The 24567-nt window shown below is 45.1% G+C and overlaps 1 protein-coding gene across 9 annotated transcripts in view; it reads left to right on the plus strand.

The window, feature by feature from the left end:
- The window catches only part of YEATS2 (YEATS domain containing 2), a 1675245-nt gene that overhangs the window by 1277017 nt on the left and 373661 nt on the right, over positions 1-24567 (plus strand). For all 9 annotated transcript variants that reach the window (XM_033957686.1, XM_033957691.1, XM_033957693.1 and 6 more), the window contains one exon: positions 2527-2710. In XM_033957686.1, the coding sequence (XP_033813577.1) occupies positions 2527-2710 (184 nt within the window). The remainder of the gene's footprint in view (positions 1-2526; positions 2711-24567) is intronic.

Genomic DNA, 24567 nt, shown 5'->3' on the forward strand with positions numbered 1-24567 from the left:
TGGGCAGCTAAAATTAAACAAATATTTGATTGGGAATACTTTCCTGAAAAACCAGGAGTATTAAAACAGCAAGCTAGCTTTCCGAACTTCCCTTTGTGTCATTTAATTTGGGCATTCCATTTGAAAACCTTATTACATTTGTCACCCATTTGTTGGAGCTTTGGTATAAGATACAAAGATCTTTTTGTGGAAATAATGTAACCTTTTCTTCTTCAGCCATTAGATTTGAAGCAGCCTTTCAAACAGGTAGAGAAAAGGTAGTGTTTATAAGATGGGAGCATCAGGGGTTAATAAGGTTTGGGCAGTTTATTGATAATGGGGAAATTTAATACCCTTCGCAGAATTACAGAAAACTTATCAATTATCCTCAAGAGATATATTCCCATATTTACAGGTAAAAACATTTCATTCAAAATCAAGAGTGGTTGGGGAATAACCAAATGGAATCTGAGAACTTAGAAAAACTGTACTTGGAGTTCCAAATAACACAAAGATCAATCACAGTGTTCTATAGATTTTTTTAATAATATCAAATTTAGTAGACACAAATTTATGATATCTTGGGAAGCTGATATAGGGCTTCAATTAACCAAATCTGAATGGAAAATAATATTTATGGAGGTATCTAAATCTTGTAGATGTGTGTTGATTAAGGAAAATGCATATAAAGTTCTCACTCGATACTATACTCCTGATTGAATCTGTGCTATGTACCCTCAGGTTGCAACAGATGCATGGCTGCTAAAGGAACATATTATCATATTTGGTAGTCTTGTAATCTTATACAATGTTTTTGGTCTTCTGTTATCAAATATATGTCTAAAGGCTTGGGCTCTTCTATACATTTAGATCCAAAAGCTTGTTTACTAGGTCTCTATAACAACAAGGGACATAATTGGCAGAGACAAATTAAATGCCTATGCTATGCTGCAGCTAAATGTGTGATTGCCTTAAAGTGGAAACAGTCAATAGGCCCTAATACACAAGATTGGCGTATGAAACTTATTGCATTGAAAGCATTGGAACAATTAACAGGTAAACATCATGGTCATTATGACTCCACAAATGACTAATGGATAAAACTGGATCTGATTTTACAGGTTTCCAGTCAAGATTATTGAAATTTTTATCTATATGTAAAGATAACAAAATGAAAACGTAACAGTTGTCTTAATAATATGGTTATACTAGAAAGACGATTTAGAGACCAATGAGTAGGGAAGAGGATTTGGGGTTAAGGGATGGGGAGAGGGAAGGGAGGGGGGAGGGAATGAGGGGATAATATGAGATTGTTTATTTTGATAAATAATTTTTTGATATCATGTTGGTTCAAATAGCCCAATTAGGGCTTAGAATTTGTTTAATATTGGATTTTTGTATTTTAAAGAAAATTTTCAACAAAAATATATTTTTAAAAAAATCAGCGACTGGTCCAGGGGTGCCAATACAGTTACAACACTGTTTAAAACCCCGGCATGGCAGTGTCAGAAACTGCTAGAAAAGCTGTTTTAAGAAGCGACCCCCCCCCTCCCCTCCCTTCCAGCAGCTGGAGAGATGCCCATTCTCCCCCACTGCCACACAATACCCGCCCTGACCCATTCTGTCCAGCTGCCACATCTCTCCCACTGCTAGGGGGGGTTTCGCTTGGTAACGGGAGAGAGTGGACATCTCTCCTGCTGCAAGGGGAGTGTTGTGTGGCAGCGGGAAAGAATGGGCATCTTTCCTGCTGCTGGGGGGGGGTCACTTGGCAGTGGTACAGAGTGGACATTTCCCCTGCTGCGGGGGGGGGGGGGGTTGGTTGGCAGTGGGAGAGATTGAACATCTCTCCTGCCATTTTGTTTCTTTTTGTATTTTTTTCTGCACATGTGCCCATTGCTATCTCCAGCGATGGGTGCATGCAAATTTAGCAAGTCTTCGCTACTCTCTGCCAACCTCATTTATATGAGAGTTTTGGGGAGAATGACTCACTTTTTTAAATTTGTTACCAGAACGGCTGTGATAGCCTAGCATGTTTTTAACATATTTTTTAAAGAATCTAGGCTAAGTGCTCCTGCATTAACCATTTAGCGTATGCTAATCACAATGTACTGACTAATGCAAACATACCTATTCCCTACTCACATCATGCCCCCTTCCCAAAATTAATTAGAAAAATGAATAATGTGCAGGTTAGCACAAGCAAACGGGCAAAATGCTGCAAAACATTCTTAAGACATTTTGCAGTAACCTGTTCTCACATGCTAACTGCATAAAGGGCTTAGCACCCTTTAGTAGAAAGGCCCCCTAGATTTTAAGCCCAAGTGTATATGAAATGAATTTGCCTTGAACTAATGAGAATGATGTGAGCTAAATCCAAAAAATTCTCAAATACAGTAGTAGTAATTTTTAAAAATGTCAGCATTGATACTTCCCCTAAGTCAGAAATTTTGTTTAAAGTTGCATGGAAATAAATAAAGAGCAATAGATATATTTGAAGAAAATGCCTCATTTAATATAGTCTAACATATTTTCCTTTCATTCTTGAAGCCAGCTGAAGGTGTGGGCTCTAGTTCATCTACTGCAGCGATTCCTTTACCAAAATCTTCTGGACCAGAGCTGCAGGTATTGGCCAGCAAGTCACAGACTTTAACTTCAGCAGGAATTAAACCCATATCCTCTGCTTCGATGATGACATTTTCCTGTCCTAGTTCTGGCAAGGCTGAAGATTCAGGTAAATTAAATAATCTTAGCACAGTTATTAAACAATGTTGTTCCAGGACATTTCTCAGACAGAGCTAGATGCACTAAACAGGATCGGGTCCACTCTGATCCAATTTTTGGCTGATTTTAAAAGAGCTATTGATGCACTAAAAATTTGCATGCAAATAATTTACATGAAGGTTCATCGTAATCCTAGCGTCTCCTGTCTAATTTATTGCTATGAGAAGCTCCAAAGCTTCCTGCCACTCAGCTGTTCAGGGCAAGGAACCGCTCTTTTTTTTGGCCAATCCTCCAAAGGGAGGAGCCTGAGGCACCTCAGCCAATCAGTGCCTTAGGCCTCTCCACGTGCATAAGATGATGCGCCGGGGCGGGGTCTAAGGCCGCTATTGGGCGGCAGTAGGCATCAGAGTTTCCTCCTGCTCCCAAAGATTTTGGAGCGGTGTAGGAGCAGGAGGAGGGTCTGGGCACCCCTCTTGCTCCCAAAGATGTTGGGGAGCCTTGCCCAAGGAGCAGGAGGGACCGGGCACCCCTCCTGCTCCCAACTATTTTACAGGATGGGTGGGCCGGTAGAATATTAGGGCTCTGACTAAGCATCTGGAAGGCCCAATTGCTCTGTCCCTTACCAATCCTATGCCTCCACCAAAGTGGAAGGCAAGGGGGTGAACCAAATTGAATATAGTCCGAGACGGGAACAGTGCCACTGTGGGCACGCCAAAGCTGCATATGGAGCTGTGCAAGAATCAAAAAGTCCAACAGGAGCAAATCGGGGTTCAGCAATAAAGAGCTCATGTAGTCACCACAAAAGAGCAGCGACATTGTATAAGCGAAGATCATGCAAAGCTAGCCCACCCCCCCTGACTCTACATTAGTTTCCACCAACCATGTGCGCTCCCCTACGATGCCAGATGAAGGAGCCAATAAAGGACCGATACGAGCGTTCATCTGCCCCACGAAGCCAGAGTGGAATCATCTGTAGGGGGGTAAAGGAGTTTGGGGAGCAAAACCATTTTCACAAGAGCAACTCTACCAGACAAAGATAAGGGCAAGTCCCCCCCCCCCCACCCAGCGTTCACAGTATTCTTTCAAAGACCTCAGTTTATCAGAAATATTATGGCGGTAGACACTAGGCCAGTCGGCACTAAGAAAAATTCCCAGCTACTTGAGTACCCCCCTGCCCAACGAAACAGGAAATCTGGGGTATCGTGCGATGCACACTTGGAGGAGACAGGCAAAGCCTCAGATTTACCAAAGTTGATACAAAGACCCGAAAAAGCACCAAAGTCCCCAATAAGGGCGGTCAAGTGAGGGATAGTCTCCTGCGCATTACTCACAAACAAAAACATGTCATCCATAAATAGTGTGATTTTACATTCTTCTGATCCTACACAGATGCCCATAATGTCCGGGATAGTTCTAATCTTCTGAGCCAAAGGTTTCAAAGACAAAACAAACAGGAGGGGAGAAAAGGGGCAGCCCTGCCTCGTACCCTGTTGCAACATTTATTGATAAGCAATTGGGCCGTTGGTGCAGTATAGAGGTTGACAATCCATTGATAGAACGATCCCCGAATGCCAAATTGTTGCACTACCCAAAAGAGGTAAGACCAGGTCACCTTGTCAAAGGCCTTCTCGGCATCCAAACTGGCCTAGAGGTCATTACCCGCCCTGCCCTTACCCTCTCAAAGTGCTACGAAGGCCCGCAGGATGTTGGAAGAGGCAAAACGCCCAGGGACAAAACCTACCTGATTAACATGAACCAGAGAGGGAACTATCTGTGCCAGCCGGCCTGCAAGAATCGCTGTGAGGATCTTCATATCTTGATTTAACAACGAGATTGGTCGGTAAGAGCCCACCAACTCAGAATCATGCCCTGGTTTCGAAAAAACTACCACACGGGCATGGCTCTGTTCAGGGAGAATGTGACCAGTGGATTGCATGTCAGCATACATAGCCACCAAAGCAGGCCTTTTTTTTTTTTTTTTTCCTTTATTTATATTTTGAGCATATTATCAAGAATAAACTCCTTGTACAGAATATGATTGAGTCAACATAATATAAACAATTGAAGTAACATCTATATGACAAAATTGCTATTTACTTAATCAAAATTAAAGTCCCAAATTGAGATCCAAGATGTTCCTGAGTGAGAAACTATTAAAAGGAAAAAGAATAAATTCAAATTACAAATTAGGCGGTCAGATGAGAGTGGATCAAGAGTAAATTATACATTAAGATTTTCTTAATCCCCTTCAAGGCCCCTCCTGGAGAGAAATCCTGTCAGCTGAGAGGGTTCAAAGAAAATATAATTGCAAGATTTATACTTTACAATGCATTTGCAAGGATATCGTAAAAGAAATGATGCCCCCATTGCAGCGACCCCAGGCTTAAGAAGCAAAAATTCCTTCCTTCGTTTCTGAGATTCCCTTGTCACATCCGGAAATATTTGAACTTTATATCCAAGAAATTCTTTATGTCTATTCTTAAAATAAAGCTGTAATATCCAATTTTTATCTGGTGATAAAACCACCATAGCCAATAGGGTAGCTGGAATAGCTACCTCCTTCATTGAAGATTCCAATAATAATGTTATGTCCATTTGTTCACCCTGACCTTGTTGTTCTAGTGGATGTTGTTCTTCCAAATTTTTTGATGGCAAATAATATATTTTGGAAAAAGGAGGAAAAGCATCATTGGGAACATTAAGAACCTCACAAAAGTACTTTTTCAAAACTTATTTTGCTGATAAAGAAGGAATCTTTGGGAAGTTCAAAAATCTAAGGTTATTCAACCACATATTATTTTCCATCATTTCCACCTTTCTCCTAAGGTTAAGATTGTCCTTAATCAGTGTCGTTTGAATTTGAGTTACTTCACTTATCTTTTTATCTATTTTTTCCACATTATTTTTCATCGATATATTTTCCTGTTTAAGTCCATTTATTTCATTTCTTTGTTGTAAATATTTCTCTTCTAGTTCTTTAATTTGTGGTGACAATGTTTGTCCCAGAGTTATTACCAAGTCCCAAATAGAGTCTAGAGTAACATTCATGGGTTTAGGAACAGAGAATATACTTGCTTGCATTGTCCCAGCTTCCACAGCAATGGCAGTCTTCTCCCTCTGGGAACCTTGCTCCATTTCAGGTCCCCTCGTTGTTCTCACCGCAGTCTCGTCTTCCTCCAGTGCTTCACTCACTTCAGCCTCCCGGGAAACGAAGTCTGCCTCCTCGGGCTGACTACTCTCCCGTGGAGAGCTAGCACGCTGCGGCTGAGGGGTCGGGGCTCAGAGTCGACTCTAGCCCAGGGAAACTTGCCGCGACCTCACTCCTTCCCGGCGATTCCAGCGGGTGACTCCCCGATGCAGCTGCTGCCTCTTGATTCAGGCGCCGCAAAAAATCCTCCTTAGACATCTGAAGGGGAGTCTCCAGGCGCCTCGAGGCTCCAGAAGCGCCTTTCCTTCTCCTTGCCACCAAAGCAGGCCTAATCTAAGGTTTCAGGATTTTGTAAAACTCAGGTCCCATACCATCGGGGCCAGGGGCCTTTGCCAGCTTCAACTTCCCCTTGGCAGCATGAACTTCTTCACAAGAAATGGGTGAGTTTAAAAGATGCAAATGAGCAGTCGACACTTGTGGTAGGTCAAGGTCACAGAAAAAGGAATCTCCAGCGGCCAAATAATAGGGACCCGGGCCGTAAAGTTCCGTATAAAATCGAACAAACTGATCTTGTATCGACATCTCCTCCATGTGAAACCCGAGTAGCCTTGCGAAATGGCCATACCAAGTTGGCCAATAATTTGCCCACCTTTATATAACTGAAACTTATAAACATAAATATGGGTCATGGCCCGCACAGTCAGTAGGGCATCTATCTGTTTTTGTAGACCAAGATTCGTGGCGCAGGATTCTTCTGAAGGTTGTGCAACAAGGACCCCCTTACTAAGACACAATTGCTGGATAAGAGCTACCAATTCCACATCCCTCTGCCTTCTCTGCTTGACCGTGTAAGCGATAATTCTACCCCGGAGATACGCCTTCGCCGCCTCCCAGAAAATGGTGTCAGAAACCTCACCGCCCATTTTGGTAGTGCAGTAAGTGGACCATTCCTCAATGAGCTAAGTGTGAAAGTGTTGGTCCAAATAGAGGGTGGGATTAAGACACAAGATGCGGTCTTGGGTATGTCCCTGCATTTCAGTGTGAGAGTAACGGCGGCATGATCACTAAAGGGGACGTCAACGATATGCATCGCACCACTCTACCAATAGACCGGGATGGCAGCAAGATATAGTCCAACCTAGAATGTGTTGATGCACTCGGAATAAAAAGTGAAGTCCACCTCGGCCCGGATGATAGACATGCCATGCATCCACCAGCCCAAGTTCACCCATCAGGAATTTCATAGCAATACAAACAGAATATGACGGCAGAAAAGGGACACCGGCCCAACAAGTCTGCCCACTCTAATGACCCACCCCCCTAAGTTCTTCCTTGAAGTGATCACACATACCTATCCCACTATTTCTTAAAATCTAGCACGTTCCTGGCCTCAATTACCTGCAGTGGAAGATCATTCCAACAATCAACCACCCTTTCGGTGAAGAAATACTTCCTATTGTCGCTATGAAATCTCCCACCCCTGATTTTCAATGGATGCCCTCTTGTTGCCATAGGTCCGTTAAGGAAAAAGATATCTTCTTCTACCTCAATACGGCCCGTAACATATTTGAATGTCTCAATCATGTCACCCCTCTCTTCTGTGTTCCTCGAGTGAGTATAGCTGCAACTTACCCAGACATTCCTCATATGGGAGATCCTTGAGTCCTGAGACCATCCTGGTGGTCATTCGCTGAACCGACTCAACTCTCAGCACATCCTTTTGATAGTGTGGCCTCCAGAATTGTACACAATATTTCAGATGAGGTCTCACCATGGACCTGTACAACGGCATTACAACTTTGGGCTTCCGGCTGACAAAACTTCTTTGGATACAACCCAGCATTTGTCTAGCCTTGGATGAAGCTTTCTCCGCTTGATTGGCAGTCTTCATATCTTCACTAATGATCACTCCTAAGTCCTGCTCTGCTGCAGTTCTTGCTAAGGTCTCACCATTTAGGGTGTAAGTTCTGCGTGGATTTCTGCTGCCAAGGTACATGACCTTACACTTTTTGGCATTAAAACTTAGTTTCCAAGTTGTGGACCAATGTTCAAGTAAGAGTAGGTCCTGCACAATACTGTTGAGCACTGTGCTTTTGCCCACTATGTTGCATAGTTTAACGTCATCAACAAATAATGTAATTTTACCTCGAAACTCCTGAGCCAGGTCCCTTACAAAGATATTAAATAGGATCGGACCCAAGACTGAGCCCTGCGGCACTCCACTGATCACTTCCGACATTTCGGAGAGAGTACCATTTACTACCACCCTCTGAAATCTACCTCTGAGCCAGTCTTTAACCCATGCAGTCAATGTTTCTCCTAATTCCAACAAACTCATCTTGCTCAATAACCTACGGTGTGTGACACTATCAAAAGGCTTACTGAAGTCCAAGTACACGACGTCCAGGGACTCCCCAATATCTAGCTTTTTCGTTACCCAGTCAAAGAAACTGATTAGATTGGATTGGCACGTAGATTCTCATCATTCAGGATCGTATCTAATTTGCGTTTGATTAATGTTTCCATAAGTTTAGCCTCCATTCTGCAACCCTTTTTTTGGTGCTGTTTTCCAATCCAATGGGACTCTTCCTGTAATAATAATAAATAACAGTTTATATACCGCAGTACCGTTAAGTTCTATGCGGTTTACAAAAGATTAGTACCAGGATGGGTGGGCCAGGATGGGTACAAGTACAAGTTGAGATAATTTAAGGGATGTGGGAACAATAGGGAGAAAGGGTAGGAACACCGTTAGAGAGGAGAAAGAGAGGAGTGGGTCAGCTGTCTAGGTATTTCAGGAATAGGTGAGTTTTGAAGTGTTTCCTGAATACCTCGTAAGTGGTGGGCAACAGGAGTTGTTCTAGGTTTTTGCCCCATAGAGCTGCTTGATGTGAGAGAAGATGCTCATGGTGTTTTTTTAGTTTGCAACCTCTAATCGGGGGAGAAACGAAGTGCAAGTGGGAGCTTCTCTTGTGTCTGTTGGCTGAGAAGGAGAAGAGGTCAATGATGTATTTAGGGGTTAGACCGTAGAGAACTTTAAAGCAAAAGCAGGCGAACTTAAACTTTACACGAGCTTCCATCGGCAGCCAGTGTAGCTGTTTGAAGTATAGCGTCACGTGATCGAACTTCATTAGACCGAAGATTAGTCTGACCGCAGTGTTTTGCATTAATTGTAAGCATCGCATATTCTTTTGGGGATTGCTAAATAGGCGATGTTACAGTAGTCGAGTTGACTCAGTACGAGGGATTGTACCAGGATTCTGAATGCAGAGTTATCAAAGTATGCTTTAATGGATTTAAGTTTCCAGAATGTGAAAAAACCCTTTTTGATTAGGGAGTCCACCTGGTCTTTCATGGTGAGGCATTGGTCCAGAATTACACCCAGTATTTTAATGGTGGGCTGTATGGGGTAGTTGCGTTTGTTGATGTCTAGTGAGGTTATGGTGTCCTGTACTTAGGGAAAGATTGAAGAGCGCAGATAACGGCTCCACCAGGACATCTCTCAACTCCCTAAGCACTCTGGGATGTAGTTTATCCGGTCCCATGGCTTTGTTCACTTTGAGCCTTGATAGTTCATGGTAGACGCTGCTGGTCGTAAACTCAAAATTTCTAAATGGGTCATCTGAGCTTTCCCTTGTCTGCAGCTGTGGACCGGATCCCGGCACCTCGCAGGTAAAGACTGAGCAGAAATATTCATTTAGTAGTTCGGCTTTATCGGATTCTACATAATTCCCGTCTGGTTTCCTAAGGTGCACTATCCCATCTGTGTTTCTTTTTCTGTCACTAATATACCTTAAGAAGGATTTATCCCCTTTTTTAATGTTCTTTGCTAGATTCTCTTCCATCCGGAGTTTGGCATCTCTGACTGCTATTTTGACAGCTCTAGACTTTGCCAGATAGTCTTCTTTAGCTTCTAGTCTTTCTGATTGTTTGCAGGAAACAAATGCTCTTTTCTTCTTCTTCACGAGGTCCAAGATCTCCGCAGAGAACCACTAAGGTTTATTGTTCTTCCGCCGTTTACTCACTGTTTTTATATAGAGTTTGGTTGCTTCGTGTAGGGTAGATTTCAGAGCTGACCACATTACCTCTACATTATCTGTTGCAGCCTGGTTTTGCAGCACCCCATAGACGAAATCTCCCATGCTTTCGAAGTTAGTGCCCTTAAAGTTGAGGACCTTTGTGGATATGTTTGATCTAATGAAACCATACCATGTATCACCTACCGAAACCTCTGTGACACTATCTCCATTGGTGAGTACTAGGTCCAGTATCGCCTGATCTCTAGTGTGCTCCAATGCCATCTGTTTGAGATGTGCTCCCCTTATGGAGGTTAGTAGCCTTCTGCTGCTGCTGGTCATAGTGGAAAGTTTGTTCCAGTCTGCATCAGGCAAATTGAAGTCCCCCAACAGTACCTGTCTCCACGCAGAGTGATGGTTTTGATGTCTTCGATTAATTCTATGTCTATGTCTTCCTGTTGTCTTGGAGGTCTGCATACAACACCAAGATACAGGCATTTGTCATTTCCCCTGGCCAGGTTCACCCAGAGGGATCCCCGGTGGACTTGACATCTGTGATTCTGGTAACTTTGATGTCCTCTTTAGTGTATAGTGCTACCCCTCCTCCTGTTTTGCCCTCTCTGTCTCGACGGAGTAAGTTATATCCTGGTATAGCCATATCCCACCCATGGGAATCTGTGAATCAGGTTTCAGATATTGCCACCACATCTGAGGGTCAGTAATAATCCTATGTGGGACTGCCACTACAGCCTTGTTGATAAGAATAGCAACTCCCCTTTGTCTAGAGTTATAGGAGGAGAGCCCCCGGAACCGGAGCCATCTGCTTGACATCTTCCTGTATTTCATTGGTAGGTCCTTCCTGTAGAAGCTGGAACCTGTTCCTCAAGGTGATCTGTGGGGTCGATGTAAAGCTGCCCTGTTTGCAAGAAAAAGAAGAGGAAAGTTTTATGTGTTTGCCTGTAGAGGAGGTAACCAGCTGCCAGGAGTCAGCGTCTCTAGCCTCTTCTCGTACCCCCAACCCGTTGGTTTCAAAGCTGTAGGTTTGGTCGGTCTGGGTGTCTCGAAGATGGTCTTGTCTTGCGCATGCTTGGTGACTTGGGACAGCTCCTGGATGACTCCATCGATGAAGGCCTCATCTTCCCAGATGCTTCTCCTCTTCCTGCAGGATGTCTCTGTCTAGCTGTTGCTAGTCGACCTCTTCTGTCTGTATGGAGACTGAAGTCTTCTGCTGGGGAATAGCTTCGGTCTGCACAGAGACCTCTGTCCTCCGTCCTGGGTCATCCTCCGTCTGCACGGAGACCGTGGCCATCCTCTGGATATCTTCGGTGACTGGAACACCGGTCTTGATTGTAGTCTTGATGCTCCTAGTTCTCACTGCCGTTCTCGAGTTTGGTTTTTTTTCTCCTGCTTGGGTGTTTGCTTAGGTCCGCCTGCTAGTTAGTTAATTGTATGTGCCTGGTGGTTGCACTCCGCCTCGAGTGTGTTGTGTCCTTACCTTGCTGCTTTTCTGGAGTCCTTGTAATAAAGATTCGGCCTTCCTTGAGGCCCTTCGCAAAGGCACTCTCGCTAAGGCAAGCGCCTTCGCTGAATGCCGTTGGCTCCTCCCCTTTTATGGGAGAGTTCGGCTGTGGTGTGCTGGTGACATCGGGGGGGGCAGGCGGAGTTATCTCTCGTCTCTTCCACTCTCCCTCTCCGCTTTCTCCGCTCCTCTCTCTGCTTTCTCCGCTCCTCTCCCAGCTAACTCCCTCTCTGCTTCCTCCGCTCTCTGCTCCTCTCTCTTCTTTCTCCGCTCTTCTCCCTGCTAACTCCCTCTCTGCTTCCTCTGCTCTGCCACGTGCTCCGGACTAGGCTCAGCTCCTCCTGACTCCCTTCGGCTGGCCTTTGCACTGGCTCCAATGGACTCCTAGCCGTTGGCTCCTCCCCTTTTATGGGGGAGTTCGGCTGTGGTGTGCTGGTGACGTCAGGGGTTAGGTGGAGTTATCCCTTGCCTCTTTCCCTCTCCGTATCCTGTCTGCCTCCCTCTCTGCTTTCTACGCTCCTCTCTCTCTGCTTTTTCCGCTCCTCTCCCTGCTAACTCCCTCTCTGCTTCCTCCGCTCTCCGCTCTGCCATGTGCTCTGGACTTTACTCATTGTGCTCCTCACCATCCGGGGGTTTGTAATCTGCAGAAGGATTGCTGGTAATATTAAAATCCCCAGCAACTATGAGTTTGTAATTAGGTAAGGCTAAGAGATGAGCTAAGATCCCAGAGAAAAAGGAGTGGGAGTATACATTCAGGCCATAGATATTGTACAGAACTACTGGTTGATCCTGGAGGGTGCCAGCCCAGAAGACATACCTACCCTGAGGGTCAGTAATAATCCTATGTGGGACTGCCACTACAGCCTTGTTGATAAGAATAGCAACTCCCCTTTGTCTAGAGTTATAGGAGGAGTGCATGGCCTCACCCATCCAATCCCGCACCAACTTCTTGTGTTCACTAGTGGTAAGATGTGTTTCCTGTAGGAATGCGACTGACACCTTTTCCCGCTTCAAAAAAGGACAGCACCTTATGTTTGATTGGGGAATGAAGGCCAGCAGCATTCAGGGCAATATAAGTCAAATTAGCCATAGTCATGAGAATTGCAGCGAATAAGTAGTAGAAAGACACACAGCATAAGGCTTCCCCAGCGGGCCTCTCAGCCGAGCCCTCAAGAAAAGGAACAGAAACAGTCGCCGAGGGGCACCCGCCCACCCCACCCCCAAGCCCCCTCCACACTAACCATCCAGCCATCCAAACCTCCACCACATTTGAGATCCTACACCCCCCACATCAATCATCACCCACCACCAAACATCACACCCCTCAACCCTCCGAACGCCCTCCCCTCAGACAGTCCCAGAATGCTACCCCCCACCCAACTCCCTGCCCACCCCAAAAACCATCAGATAAAATAACATCCCCCGTAAGCCTAGCTCCCCCCTCCCCCAGAGAAAATGCAGAAAGTAATAAACCCCGCAGCCCAAAATGGCAAGACACAATGGCAAAAACCACAGGAAAATATGATAAAACAGTTCAATACAGTCTCCCAGCTACACCATGGTCCAGCAGATTGCACCTCCAACCGCTCCCCAGCAAGACTCCTATCAGGTAGGCCCATCAGCTCCCTGCAGACACAAGGCAGCCACACTCCACTCCACACAGAGAGCAAAGATACAGTCCAGCAAGGGATTCCGGACCCTCTGTCATCCAGGTGCCAGACCGAGTAGAGGACGCATGTCAGGAACCCAGGATAAGCTGATAGCCACTCCCACAGGCTTAAGTAGACCCTCTATGAGGTGTACAGATGGGCATCCTCAAGTTCAGAAAGGGACAAAAACTGAGATGCCCCTCTCATGTCCCACAGAAGGGCATCTCCAACAGAGTAGTGGTCAGCATGGGAGAAGAGCGTGTATAGCAAAAAGTATGGTAAAGAGCCATAACACGTGGTGTTCATCAGGAAGGCCACCCCAGGCCAGAGCAGCAGCACCTCTGCAGGCCTCCACAGAACAGGGCCTAGGTAGCCCCCTCTCCCCTCAGACTTTCCGTGTAGGATTTAAGCTCAGTCAGAGTGTCACAAAAGCATGGGCCAGATGGTGCCTGGATATTGTAGTATGGCCGTTAAGGTAAGACAGGGACTGACACACCGCCACAAAATAGTTCTGGCGTGCTTCCCCAATTGGGAGGAAGTTTCTGTGGTGTGCACAATGGACAGAATGGCTTCGCACAGGTAAGTATCAAAAGCAATAAGATTTATTAATCATCCAGTCAGGGCAAAAATCAAAATGCGGGTAAAGCAAAAATTCAAAAGTAACAGCAAAAATAATTGAAACAAAATAATGTTGCACTCACCAGCCTGGTCTGGTTGACTCCCAACTGTTCAGCTCATGTCCCAGGTAAGTCCTACTTTGTAGTAACAGTAACAGTACAAAGTACAATTTAGTCCCAGGCAGTCTTTAGTCCAAACACCAAACTCTGCATTGTACAATATTGCAGGATGGTCTCAGGACTTAAAGATCTTTCATATGAAGATCGTCTGAGCAGTCTGCGCTTATACTCGCTCGAGGAGCGCAGAGAAAGGGGGGACATGATAGAAACTTTCAAGTACATAACGGGCCGCATCAAGGAGGAGGAGGAAATCTTTACTCTTACGGGTCCCACAGTGACAAGAGGACATCCGCTAAAACTTAGAGGAGGAAAATTTCATGGGGACACCAGGAAATACTTCTTTACCGAGAGGGTGATTGATAGATGGAATGGTCGTCCACGTCAGGTAGTCGAGGCTAGTAGCACGCTCAACTTCAAGAGACGATGGGATAAACTTGTGGGGTCACTACAGAGGTATGATAGAGGATAGTTTCTCTAGGGTGGAAGGGTTCATGATTGGGCAGACTTGTTGGGCTGTCGGCCCTTTTCTGCCGTCATATTCTATGTTTCTATGTCTTCTCCCTTCTCTCCAAGCATTAAGAAGCGGAAGGTTACTGGCTTTCCAATTCAGCTTCTTGGCAAGTCAAAGAACAAAAAATATAACCCACAAAACTCACTACATGGATGTCTGGCAAAACCTGTTTCCAATCTTCAGGGTTTTCACTGCATTCAAAAGTACATTACCAATGTTGCCTAACTGCCCTTAAACATTGTCCAAGCAGCCAGACAGCCAACACCCAAAAATAAAAATAAATAACTTTGTAAGGCAAACACACAGTCAGCTCAGCTCACTTCCATGGCTTCTGGCAGAGCACTCCATTCCATGTCTTCCAATATCTGGTTCTCCTGTGTTTGCTCCTCTGCCTCTGGGTTTATCATTGCCACATCCATGGATTCCTGGGCTGGTAGAGGTTCCTTCCACATGGGAACTTCCCTTGACTACTTCCCTTTCCGGGACAGCCAGCTTTCTAACTGTTCCAGTGCTGCTGTGCCACGCCCAGCCCTACTCGGGGGAAGGGCTTTCTTTTGCTGAGGCTGCCTTCTACCCTGTTTGGCCAGCCCTTTCCAAGATGGTGGATTTAAAGGGATAAGACCTATTTTCACAGGTCTAAGGGCTAAACCCTGCTCAAACACAGCCTGCACTTCCTGATCTAGTTCCTGGCTTGCAGGCACATAGTGATCAGCCCTGACTAATTTCACCGGGCGGTTTAAGGTTTTTCATTGGCACAAGGCCGGAACTGGGATCAGGCTTGTGACAATATGGACCTTTGCAGGAAACAACACTGTGAAGCGAACGCCCCGGTTCTTCAGCTCTGCACAGTAGGGGGCCAGAGCACATCGGCTGGCAGCCACCGCCGGTGAGTAATTATTGAAGAGCAGCAGTGGGGCTCCCTTGTAGGCCAACAAGTCTGCCTTCCTGTAGGAGACCAGGATCTGATCCTTAACCACCGCGTTCAGAAAATGGGCGATCACTGGATGAGGTCGGGCATCCCCCTTGTGCTGGCTCCCGATGCAGTAGACCCGCTCCACTACTGCTCTCGCCCCAGCCATATCAGTTTGTGGGGGGAAAAAACCCTTGTCTCTGTCTAGGGCAAACTGGAACAGTTTAGCAGAGGTCTTTCCCTTCTCTCTGCTGAAAGCAGGGCTTTACAAATCTCTCTCAGGTCTCTTCATAGGACAAGCTTAGTTCTTATCATTCAAAATAAACAAAAACAAAAGCTTCACTGCCTAACTCCTTAGGCTTTCTGCACAGCACTAGTCCTTAATGGCTTTATCAGATAATGATTCAGGTTAATGGAAATAGCAATAATCACACAGCTGGAACATTTCTCCTCAGTCCGTATTGCAGGGATATCAGTGCTTCTATCCCATTCCCCACTCTAGGTGACAGCCACAACAAGCCTTCACAGTACACAAACAGTAGCCAGTTTACTTTTAAAGTTGAAAGAGAAACATTTACAGTTTCTGTAGTTCCCAACCTTTTTACTTGGCCAACAGCACCTCCATGGCTACTTCCCCTCCAACCCCATTCTGGTTATTACTTGCCCACTCGGGAGTCACTTCCATAGGCTGGAGCTGTTCTAATGAGGACTCCCCATTATTCTCAGCAGCATCCAGCATTTCTATGTCTGCCTTCTCCTGAAGGCTGGAGCTTCTTCCCTCTGGCAAGCCTGCTGCTTGATTTGGGTTCCTCTCTCCTGTCTCTCTCTACTCTCCACTCTGTGTAGCGAGGCATATCCTGATAAGGCTTATTTTTCCTCACAGGTACTTCCTTGCTTCCTCTGTGTATTTAGTATGGTCATTAATCTCTAGGGACTCTGGTGTTTCTCTCTTCCTTTCCCTGGGAAACTGCAACCAATGTCTGGTTTGACAGCTAACTTCTCTCCTGTTAATGTGAGAGTTTTTACTTTTACCCACATCCCGGTCATTCTTGTAGGTTTGGGATGCCCTGGTACCTTCTGGGCAAGAAATATAGGTCCTTTTCTGAGTCTGCTTAGGACACACCAGCATTACAGATGGCGCAGCGCTGCCATGCCCGTGACAATATTGAGATCATTAAGCCTATCCCCATACGCCTAATTACGAAGACAACACATCAGTTTAGTAGCCTTCCTCTGGACCGGCTCCATCTTAAGAACATAAGAAGTTGCTTCCGCTGAGGCAGACCAGAGGTCCATCTTGCCCAGCGGTCCACTCCCGCGGCGGCCCATCAGGCCTAATTGCCTGAACAGTGTCCCTGTCTAATTTTGTAACTGCTTCTAATCCTCTAATCCTATCCCTATAACCTACTTCTACTCCTATCTGTACCCCTCAATCCCTTTGTCTTCCAGGTACCTATCCAAACCTTCTTTGAAGCCTTGTAGCGTGCTCCTGCTTATCACATCCTCCGGTAGCGCGTTCCATGTATCCACCACCCTCTGGGTGAAAAAGAATTTCCTGGTGTTTGTTCTAAACCTTCCCCCTTTCAATTTCTCTGAGTGCCCCCTTGTGCTTGTGGTTCCTCATAATTTGAAAAATCTGTCCCTGTCTACTCTTTCTATGCCCTTCATGATCTTGAAGGTTTCTATCATGTCTCCGCTTTTCCAGGGAGAAAAGCCCCAGCTTTTTCAGTCTATCAGTATATGAGAGGTCCTCCATACCCTTTATTAGTTTAGTCGCTCTTCTCTGGACTCTCTCAAGTACCGCCATGTCTTTCTTGAGGTACGGCGACCAGTACTGGACACAGTACTCCAGGTGCGGGTGCACCATTGCACGATACAGTGGCAGGATGACTTCCTTCGTCCTGGTCGTGATACCCTTCTTAATGATTCCCAACATTTTGTTTGCCTTCCTTGAGGCTGTGGCGCACTGCGCCGACGCCTTCAATGATGTGTCTACCATCACTCCCAGGTCTCTTTCAAGGTTACTCACCCCTAGCGGTGATCCCCCCCATTTTGTAAGTGAACATCGGGTTCTTTTTCCCTACATGCATGATCTTGCATTTCCCTATGTTGAAGCTCATTTGCCACTTTTTGGCCCACTCCTCCAGCGCTGTCAGATCCTTTTGGAGATCTTCACAGTCCTCCGTGTTTTCAACCCTGCTGTATAGTTTGGTGTCATCCGCAAATTTAATAACCTCACATTTTGTTCCTGCCTCCAGGTCGTTAATAAATATATTGAACAGGAGCGGCCCCAGCACCGACCCCTGCGGAACTCCACTCGTGACCCATTGCCAGTCTGAGTAATGGCTCTTTATTCCAACCCTTTGTTTCCTGTCCGCCAGCCAGTTTCTGATCCATCCGTGGTTCCATAGCTTCCTTAGCAGTCTTTCGAAGGCTTTTTGGAAGTCAAGGTAAATGATGTCTATAGATTCCCCTTTATCCACCTGGCTGTTTACCCCCTCAAAGAAGTATAGTAAGTTTGTGAGGCATGACCTGCTCTTGCAGAAGCCATGCTGGCTCGGCTTTAGCTGCCCAGTGTTTTTGATGTGTTCCCAGATGCTGTCTTTAATCAGTGCTTCCATCATCTTTCCCGGGACCGAGGTTAAGCTCACCGGCCTGTAGTTTCCTGGGTCTCCCCTTGAGCCCTTCTTGAAGATGGGCATGACATTTGCTATTTTCCAGTCTTACGGAATCTCTCCAGTTTTTAAGGATAGGTTGCATATTTGCCGAAATGGCTCAGCTATTTCGTTCCTTAGTTCCTTGAGTACCCTTGGGTGGATGCCGTCCGGACATGGCGATTTGTCGCTCTTTAGCCTGTCTATCTGCCTGAGGACATCCGCCTTGCTCACCTCTAGTTGGATCAGATTTTCATCCTGGTCTCCTTTTACGATCTCCTCGGGTTCCGGAATGTTGGTTATGTCCTCCTTCATGAAAACTGACGTGAAGAACTCGTTTAACCTGTCAGCTATCTCCTTTTCCTCTTTTACCACTCCCTTTCTGCCTCCATCATCCAAGGGTCCCACTTCTTCCCTTGCTGGTTGCTTCCCCTTGACGTACCTGAAGAATGATTTGAAGTCCGTTCTCCAGAATTATACACAATATTCTAAATGGGGTCTCACTAGAGTCTTATGCAGGGGCATCAATACTTCTTTTTTTCCTACTGGCCATACCTCTTCCTATGTACCCTAGCATTCTTCTAGCTTTTGCTGTCACCTTTTCAACCTGTTTGGCCACCTTAAGATCATCACATACACATTACACCCAAGTCCTGCTCTTCTGTCATGCACATAAGTTCTTCACCCTCTAAACTGTTCCATTCCTTTGGATTTTTGCAGCCCAAATGCATGACCTTATATTTCTTAGCATTAAATTTTAACTGCCAAATTTCAGACTATTATTTAAGCTTCGCTAGGTCTTTCTTATACCCAGGGCAGGATTAATTTGTTGAGGGCCCCTAGGCACACAAGTCCTCTGGGCCCACTGCCCCTCCCCTATTTATTTACCTATTTTCTTCTTTATTTCCACTGTATTTCTTTTAAAATTAAAAACAAACAAGGATTACTATACCAGTGTACAGTTTTTCTTCTATGCAACCTCTAAGCATCTCTGGATAAATCCTCCCCCCTTCATTCCTAGAGGAAGATATCTTCAGCTGGCAGAGCTTTGGGAAGCCCACCAATTTATATTTTGCATTTGGGTAGGAGGCATGGGACATGACTGGAAGAAAATGTAGTGCCTATCATTTTATTGGACTAATAAATTTCTAAGTTAGCTTTCAGAGGTTAAAACCTCTTTCTCAGTATCCCTGTCCTGACCTGAGAAAAAGAGTTATGGTCTCTGAATTAATAAAATAAATGTACAGTGGTACCTCAGTTTACGAGTGCACTGGTTTGCGAGTGTTTTGCAAGACGAGCAAAACATTCGAAAAATTGGCGCCTTGGAAACCGAGCGTGCCTCGATTTACGAGGGCCCCCCCCCCCCCCCCGATCAGGCACCCCCACACTCACGTCGCACCTCCTCCCGCCGCGATACGGCATCCCCCAGGCACCCACTCACCAACCCGATCACATTCCTTACCCCCATTTGGCACCGGCACCAACGCACAGGACATGCGGGTGCTGGTGGCCGAAGATCTGCCTTCTTCTTTGTGCTGAGCCTTGAGCATCTGCACATGCTCAAGGCCTTCGGGTTCCCGTTCTCTCCGAGATTCTCGGATCTCTGAGAATCTCAGAGAGAACGGGAACCCGAAGGCCTTGAGCATGCGCAGATGCTCAAGGCCCAGCACAAAGAAGAAGGCAGATCTTCTGGCACCGACACTGGCATGTCCTGTGCGTTGGGGGATGCCAGATCACAGGGAGGGTGCGACGCGAGCGGGGGGTACCGTATCGCAGGGATGGCGCCATGAGCGGGGGGGATGGCGGATCACGCGGGGGGCCTTCATGAGCGAGGAGGGGGGGGGTAGAGCACCGCCGCTGGCCTCGGGGGGGGAACAAATCAAGCGAGTTTCCCTTAGTTCCTATGGGGAAACTCGCTTTGATATACGAGTATTTTGGTTTACAAGCATGCTTCTGGAATGAATTATGCTTGTAAACCAAGGTTCCACTATATTACAATTAGTTCAATAAACAGGATCACCTTATTTCCACTCTCTATTAATAAACGATTATCAACACAGCTACAATAATACTTTATCCTAAAGCAAAAATAAATAAATAAAACAAACAGAAATTTTTTTCTACCTTTGTCTGATTTTTGCTTTCCTCGTCTTCCCATCATTCTCTTCCTTCCTCTCTCTGCCTCTTCCATATGGCATCTGCTCTCTTTCTATGCCTCTTCTAGATATTGTCTGCCTCTCCCTTCCATCTCTCTTCCCCCAATTGGTGTGGCATCTATCTACTTCTCTCCTCTCCCTCCATGGTGTGGCATCTGTCTTCTTCCCTTCCATCTCTCCTTCCCTCCCAGCAGATTTTAGTATCTCTCTCTCTCCTCCCCTCAGATCTGGTATCTGTCGCCTTCGTCCTTTCCTCTTCCCAGGTCTGGTATCTGTCTCCTCCCCTTCATTTGCTCTGGCATCTCTCTTTCTGCTTCCTTCTTCCTATTCTTTCTTAATATTCAGTCCTCAATTTCCCTCTTTCATTGTGTCTACCTATAGCTTGCCACCTCTTTCCCTCACCCGTTTCAGTATCTAACTCTATACTCTTCCCCCAATCCAGCATGTGCCCTTTTTTCTTTCTCCTCCCCACTTCCTTCCTGCGTCTGCTCCCCTCTCTTACCCCCTTCCATTCAGCATCTGTCCCCACTCTCTACCCCTTCCATCTACTGTCCACCCTCTCTCTCTCTCGCCCCTTCAATCCACTGCCCTCTCTGCCCTTTCCATCCAGTGTCTGCTCTGCATCTTCCCTCTTTCTATGTCCCTTCAATAAACTGTTTGTCCTGTTCACCTTCTCTCCTTTGTACATGATTCATTTCAGTTTCACCCCTCTCCATATTTCTGTCTCCACCTCTTCCCCTATGCTCTGGCATCTCTCTCCTCATTTCCTTTCTTTTCCACTCAACCCCATGATCTGGCAGCTCTCTCCTTTTCTTCTATCTCTCCCTCCCCCTCCATGCTCTGGCATCTCCTCTCCTTCTTTTTCCTCTGGTTTGGCATATGTCGCCTTAGTTTCCATTCATCGTCCCCATGCCCTGGCAACTTTCTGCTCTCCTTCTATCTCTCCCTCCCCCTCCATTATCTGGCATTTTCTCTCCTATTTTTCTCTCCCTCCTTGCATGGTCTGGTATCTCCTTTCCTTCCTCTTCCTCCCATGATCTTGGCATCTCTCTTCTCCTCTCCCTTCCCTGGTCTTCCTTTGCCCCCCTTTCTCCCTAATTGGGTGCAGCAGCATTTCTCCCACCCAACCCTTCCTTCTTTCTCCCCAATTGGGTGGAGCAGCATTTCTCCCACCCACCCCTTCCTTCTTTCTCCCCAATTGGGTGGAGCAGTATATATGTAACAAAATGGGAAATTGGATTCTTACCTGAATGGTTTTGTTTCTGTTAATATACACCAGAGTCTGTATAGCTCGCTCTGTGCATTCTGCAATTTGCCTGCTTTCTGCCTCAGATAACTCTATGGTCCGGAACTGGAGTTCTTCTCCTGTCAGTTGAATGAACATGTATGATTACCTCACTAATAAAGTACTGAGTTACTGAGCTTTGCAGTTCCTTATGTGTTAGTGCTAGTTGCACATAGCAGGTTGGTTCATTGATACAGAACAGAAATGTATGTTATTGGCAGGGAAGTTCCCTGTGCCCCTCCTTCTCTTTTCTCCTGTTACAGTGGAGCTTGATTGCTTTGGTATAAACTGCAGAGGGAGCTGTGCTCCACTGGTAGACGGGGGGGGGGGAGCTGGGGGATGTGATTGACACCCTTCTGCGGGTGGTTTGCAGGCGTGGATTGATCACCTAGTGTACGGACTCCTGTGTATATTGATAGAAACAAGATTATCCAGGTAGGAACCTAATCTTTCATTGTCCTGTTTGTTTTAATTAGATTGTAAGCTCTACTAAGCAGGGATTTTATTTTACATTAAGCGCTGCATATGTCTAGCAATGCTATAGAAATGATAAATAGTAGTACTAACAGCATTTTGTATATTATAGACGTTTCCAAGTTTATTTAAAATTTTCTATCCCATTCTAGGGGGAGCCTTCAGGGCATCTTACAATCTAAAACAAATTATAGTAACAATACAATATAAAAATAGAAGCCGACATAGTATATAAAATTAAAGTTCAGGGAACAGAAATACAAAAAATTATAATAAAGAAGGGGGATAAAATTCTTCTGTTTTCTAAGATACTGTTTTCTAAGATGCATCTATTCCTATCTTCCCTCTTTTTAACCTTTCAAATTCCTTTAGATCATTGTAATCTTATTAGAATGTTTATTTTCTTATTTTTCTCCTCTATCTCTATTTTCCTTTCTTTATTACTCTTCTAATAGTCATTTTCCTGGTACTTTAGTTAGATTGTGAGCCTTCGGGACAGTAAGGGAATTTCTAAGTACCTATCTTACTTATAATTTTAATGCACCAATATATTCATTGTAACCCGTTCTGGGCTCTTTTGGGAGGATGGGCTAAAAAAAAAAAAATCGAATAATAAATAAATAAATAAATAAATAAATTTCTTCCCTCCCCCCCCCGACTGCTTGGTGAGGTGAGGTCAGCTTCCCTCCCATTCCCTCGCTACCCTCTTGACCACCGCCCGCAAGCGAACTGAACCCAGGCTGCAGGGCTGTAACATTGCACGTGCCAGTTTCCCTTATCGAATGAAACAGTGTTAGAAGCGCCCCCCCCCCCCCCCCGGCCTGGGTTCAGTTCACTCTAACACTGCGCGCGCCAGCTTCCCTTCTCGTTACGTGATGAGGGGGAGGGACGAGAAGGGAAGCTGGTGTGCACAGTGTTAGAGCAAACTGAACCCAGGCAGGGGGAGGGGGGGAAGCTCTAATACTGCATGCGCCGGCTTCCCTACTCATCCGAAACAGGAATGATGTAACTTCCTGGTTTAGTTTGCTTGCAGGCGGTGGGCAAGGGGGCAGCGAGCGAATGGAAGGGAGGGAAGCTGACCTGATCAGGCAGTTGGAGGCCCCCTGTCCTGTTTGTTCCCCACCTAACACTGGCCATGGGGCTCCGCTGATATATTTGGGCCCAAGGCACATGCCTACTGGGCCTACCCTACTGGGCCCTGTTCATACCATCCGGGATGTCTACTCTATTGCAGATATTGGTATCATCCTCAAAGAGGCAAATCTTACCTGACAACCCTTCAGCAATATCGCTTATAAAAATGTTAAAACGAACAGAACCTTGAGGTACACCATTGGTAACATCCCTTTCCTCAGAGTGATTTTCATTGACCACTACCCTCTGCCGTCTTCCACTTAACCAGGTCCTGACCCAGCCCGTCACTTTGGGTGGGGCCCATCCCACGAGCACTCAGTTAATTTATTAGACATCTATGTGGTACACTATCAAAGGCTTTGCTAAAATCTAAATACACCACATCTAATGCACTCCCTCTTCCCAATTCTCTGGTCACCCAGATCTCTGAATGGCCTCATTAGCAAGACGTATCCAAGTAAGAGCCCTTAATTTTTTTTCTGCCTTCACATTGTTTCATTAGCTTTGCTACTTTCTGGATTACACCTTCTGGCTTACATTTTTAGGTTATAGTTATGGTGATTTGACTTGATCTGAAGCTTCGGAAAGTGAAATGAGTTAGGCTCACTTCTTTCATCTCAGCATGATATCAAATATGCAGGGATGTCTGCCACTACAAATTAAGGTCTCCTTGTATCAAGCTGCATTAGGCATTCTATTGGGTGGCTTTGCATGATGCTGGAATGGAACAGCTCTCCTAGCTTATTTAAAGTTCTAATGGCTAGATTCACTAACCTGCCCGAATTGGAACAATCCGTTTCCGATTCGGGCAGGTCTGACTGATTCACAAATCAGTCGTATTCAAATGGGGGCGATCGGAGGAACGCCCCCATTTGCGAGCAGGGATCACAAATGTGCGATCCCCGCTCATGCACAGACCCTGACAATAGTGACAGGAGACATATCATAAATTATACAGACTTCAATCTTTGGAACTTCTTATGATATATACCATTCCAAGTTCCAGTCTTATATATTGTTATAATCATCTATGTCCACCACCCCCTAACAATTAAACATCTTTTTAAATTTATTTGAATTACTGTTATATTAATCACATTAAATAATTGTAATTACTTGATTTATTGGATTCACTATTATTGTAAATACTAATTTTAAATACTTATAAATTATTAAAAAATAACCACGTGTGTGAAAAAACTAAATAGAATTTCATTTTAATACCTATTCAAGTTCCCATGCTGTAAATATTTAAAAATCTAAGGTGCAAAAGGTGCATATATATAAAACCTGAATAATTAATTAATTAAATTTAATTTGATAACTGTGAATAGGACAGCATATATAAATTTAAAAGTCTAAAGTGCAAAAGTGCATATATATGAAGTCCAAATAGGTAAATAAATTGATTTAATTGAATTTAATAACTATGAGCAAAACTGAAAAGATTTCTAAACCATACATATACTTAAATCCTTATTAAAGAGTGTAAAAATAGATTGTATACTGTATAACTAATATTTATTAGAAAGGCAACATTTAGCTTGTTGTATGGTAGAACCTGCCACCGTCAATGTTGATATGATAAAGGAACAGTTATCAAATTTATAGGCATGGGTCTGCCTGCTGTATCACATTATATAGATAATTTCTTGTGACTCATTGCATTGGTGC

Source organism: Geotrypetes seraphini, chromosome 9 (genome assembly GCF_902459505.1).
Source record: "Geotrypetes seraphini chromosome 9, aGeoSer1.1, whole genome shotgun sequence".
Lineage (NCBI taxonomy): Eukaryota > Metazoa > Chordata > Amphibia > Gymnophiona > Dermophiidae > Geotrypetes > Geotrypetes seraphini.